Source organism: Penaeus monodon, chromosome 23, assembly GCF_015228065.2.
Source record: "Penaeus monodon isolate SGIC_2016 chromosome 23, NSTDA_Pmon_1, whole genome shotgun sequence".
NCBI classification, from domain to species: domain Eukaryota; kingdom Metazoa; phylum Arthropoda; class Malacostraca; order Decapoda; family Penaeidae; genus Penaeus; species Penaeus monodon.
This window is the reverse complement of record NC_051408.1, coordinates 1,221,075-1,224,209: the sequence shown is the minus strand read 5'-3', so window position 1 is coordinate 1,224,209 and position 3,135 is coordinate 1,221,075. Positions and strand designations below refer to the sequence as shown.

At 36.1% G+C, this 3,135-nt stretch overlaps 1 protein-coding gene across 1 annotated transcript in view; it reads right to left on the bottom strand.

Moving 5' to 3' along the window:
- LOC119587703 (exportin-6-A-like) overlaps positions 1 to 3,028 on the bottom strand; it is a gene marked incomplete at its 5' end in the record, with an annotated part of 12,020 nt that extends 8,992 nt beyond the window's left edge. Inside the window, 7 exon segments of the mRNA XM_037936381.1 lie at positions 250 to 387; positions 676 to 850; positions 1,059 to 1,148; positions 1,269 to 1,498; positions 1,708 to 1,887; positions 2,095 to 2,161; positions 2,798 to 3,028. Coding sequence (XP_037792309.1) covers positions 250 to 387; positions 676 to 850; positions 1,059 to 1,148; positions 1,269 to 1,498; positions 1,708 to 1,887; positions 2,095 to 2,161; positions 2,798 to 3,028 — 1,111 coding nt within the window.
- Positions 3,029 to 3,135: the final 107 nt, after the last annotated feature.

Sequence of the window (3,135 nt, the reverse complement as noted above, 5' to 3'; positions counted from 1 at the left end):
AGTAAGCATATTCATCATTGAAAGAGATTTTTATTATAATTAGTACCTCTTTACTAACTAAAGCTAATGTATTAATTTAATTGTAAACAATGCACATCATAAGCAACAGAAAATGAAAATGAATTTTTTAATGCATCAGAAAATGAAATATAAGAAACAACAAATCATAACAAACTAAAATGCCCCAACCAGTTTTGGCCTCAGGCTAATACAAACCCTGCTCCAACAGTGAGAGAGATCGCTCCATACCTTAACATCCGAAGAAACAGATGGTGCCTGAACATAGAGAGACTGCACTTGGTTCATCTCAAGCGCAACAGGTGACCGCACCATCACAGAGAGAGACAATAGTAATTGCACTCCACAGTTCACTATCAGTCCCGGGGCCTGCGTTAATACAAAACAAAAGTTTGTGTTAGTGATATCATCATTACACAAATATACAAATAAGCTTTCTGCAAGGTCTGGTTATATGGCTATTTTACATTATTCATTCCCAAAATTTTATAATGTACTTATATAAAATATGATTATGGCAAGAAAAGACCAATAATGATGTCAAAAGAGGATGTTACACAACAATCAGTGACAGAATCAACTATCTAGAAGAGTGAAATAAACTCCCCAACAACTTCAGTGAAACAGCTGAAAAACATACTACTGTATACAACTCACCCCAACATTTAGCACATTTGTAGCTGCGACTAGCATCTGTTTGTTGATAGTATGGCAGGTATCCTGGTGTTGATGTGTCTGCGTGCCTCCAGGATAAACTTGCACAAACTGCTGGCCATATAACTGAGACAGCCAGTGAACCCAGGCTCGTAGGGTTGACAGAACCTGGGCATGTCTGCGTAAAGTGTCGTATGAAGAAGGTCAGTAGAATTCATAATATGTCATAAGGTATTTTATATTACAGAGATAGTTGGCTTTAAATCTCACAAATGAATTCTGTGATTTATCAAAATTAAGAATACAAATAAACTTTAGTATTACAATTTACATCAACATCTCCATTTTACTGGTATTTACAAAAGCATGAGAAATGGGTTATTTACACTTCCACAAAGTCTGAATGCAAGACATCCACTGCTGTCTCCACCTCAAACAACTTCAAGCCTGTGCTGAAATTTGCCATTTCCACAAGCCTGAAATACAGCAATATCATATTGTTAGAGTTAAGTGCATATCTGTTCTATATATATAAAATGTTAAACTATATATTGGGACATTTACAAACTCTGTCAAGCTACTACTACATTACTTACTTCTCTATGACTTGTATGGCAGTTGCCGACCTCTTGGGCAGCTCTTCCCCTAAAAAAAGGGTTGAAAATCGACCAATAGCCTGAAGGAGTGAGGATAAATCCCGTAGGAGGCAATGCAGTCGTGGACACTCATGCTCTGCTGAAATATTGAGTCTCCGTCTGCCATTCTGTTCCACCATGTTTGACTGGAGGGTAAGGTAGATTTTCGCAGTCTCGCACCAAGGGTCATACTGCAATTGAGACATTCTTTTACTTCAGGGAATAATGTCACATGTTTAATGCACTTTTTTCATAGTTATTCTTCTAAACCATTTGTAAAACTCATAACAGTTTATATATACAGGTTCATATAACTTTATGCATAAAATGGATTACGAAATCTCACATAATATGACACATTTTTACATATAAAAGATTAAGAAAACCAAACAATACCCACCACTAAGGTAAATATTTGGTCAGGCAACAAATCTGCAATCTTTGCCAGCAGCTCCAAGTTCCTTGTGAAGAAGGAATGCCACTCAGAAACTTCATCGCTAGTCCCGATTTCTCCATAATAGGACTCGCAGCCTTCCGAGATCTCCTCAGAGATCTCATGATCGAGCTCCTCTAGTTCAGCCTTGGGTTGTAAAGGTTGGAAATATTCATTAAAATTAAACTAGTTTCATCTTACTTTTTTTTGTTGGTCAGTATTATGAAAGATGACAAAAATGCAAGCCAAGATAGGCAAATTCTCTAATTTGTTAAAAGTTCATCGAAGCGGGTTTTAATACCTCTTTCAGCAAATTAGTTTTTTTCAATTCAACCATGCACAAATTTTACAAACCTGGTTGTGTCTCAGCTGTATCTTGTGCAGAATTCCTTGAGCAAGTGATATCAAAGCATCTTCATACCTGCAACATAGAGAATTCATGTTACATATTAGCATTTTTATAATCTTCTTCTATGAAGAATTTTCAACTAACGCAATTTATATTGCCATTTTACCAAAAGTGTGAAAAAATATAAATAAACAAAATCAAACACTTCCTGCTATTCTAATAGAGAGTAAACAATGAATAAGAAAAAAATGCATATAATAGTAATATTAACAATATTAGGTTCTACAATCACCTTTATCTCTCCCATGAACACACCTGAAAACACATGGCAACTGGGACAAGGAAAATATCACTCACACTAAAAATAATCAAAACTGACTTATAAAACTCGTCACGTCAAATATAACAGCTAAGTAATAAAGACAGAGGCAACATTGGTGATGGCAATGATAGCTACCCTGATAGATTAGGGGAATCCCATCCTCACAACTGACCACAAGCCAAGATATGGAGCTGAACAACAATGTAGCACACTTGCACATTACACTGACCACTGAACAGATAAAAACATTTCTAGCTGTATTACTAGTGGTTGATAACTCTAACTGACACCCTAGGTTATTGAGATTGATAGGATTTTTTTGTAAATAAACATGCATGTCACTTTAAAAGAGCTCCTTTCAGACTGTAGCACCAAGTATCCCATACCTTGAAACTGCATTCCTGTCCTCAGCGCCAATAATCTTGGATGAAAGATGGTCTAGGAAGATGCCCCATACATCCAGGCAATTGAAATAGGCCTCGACAGAATGCTGATGGAATGTATATCGGAAGAGAAGAGAGAGAAACTCAAGGACTGGGAACTGCGAATTATTTTCAAATCTTCGGAGATGAACGCTCACAAATAGCCTCAGAAACTCTGAGAATTTGTCAATATAGCTGGAAAGAAAAAAAAAAAAAGTAGAATTAATATCTGACATATACGATAGACTCACATTTTAATTGTAATAAAAGACAAATAGAATAAGTTATACTGGACCCCTGGC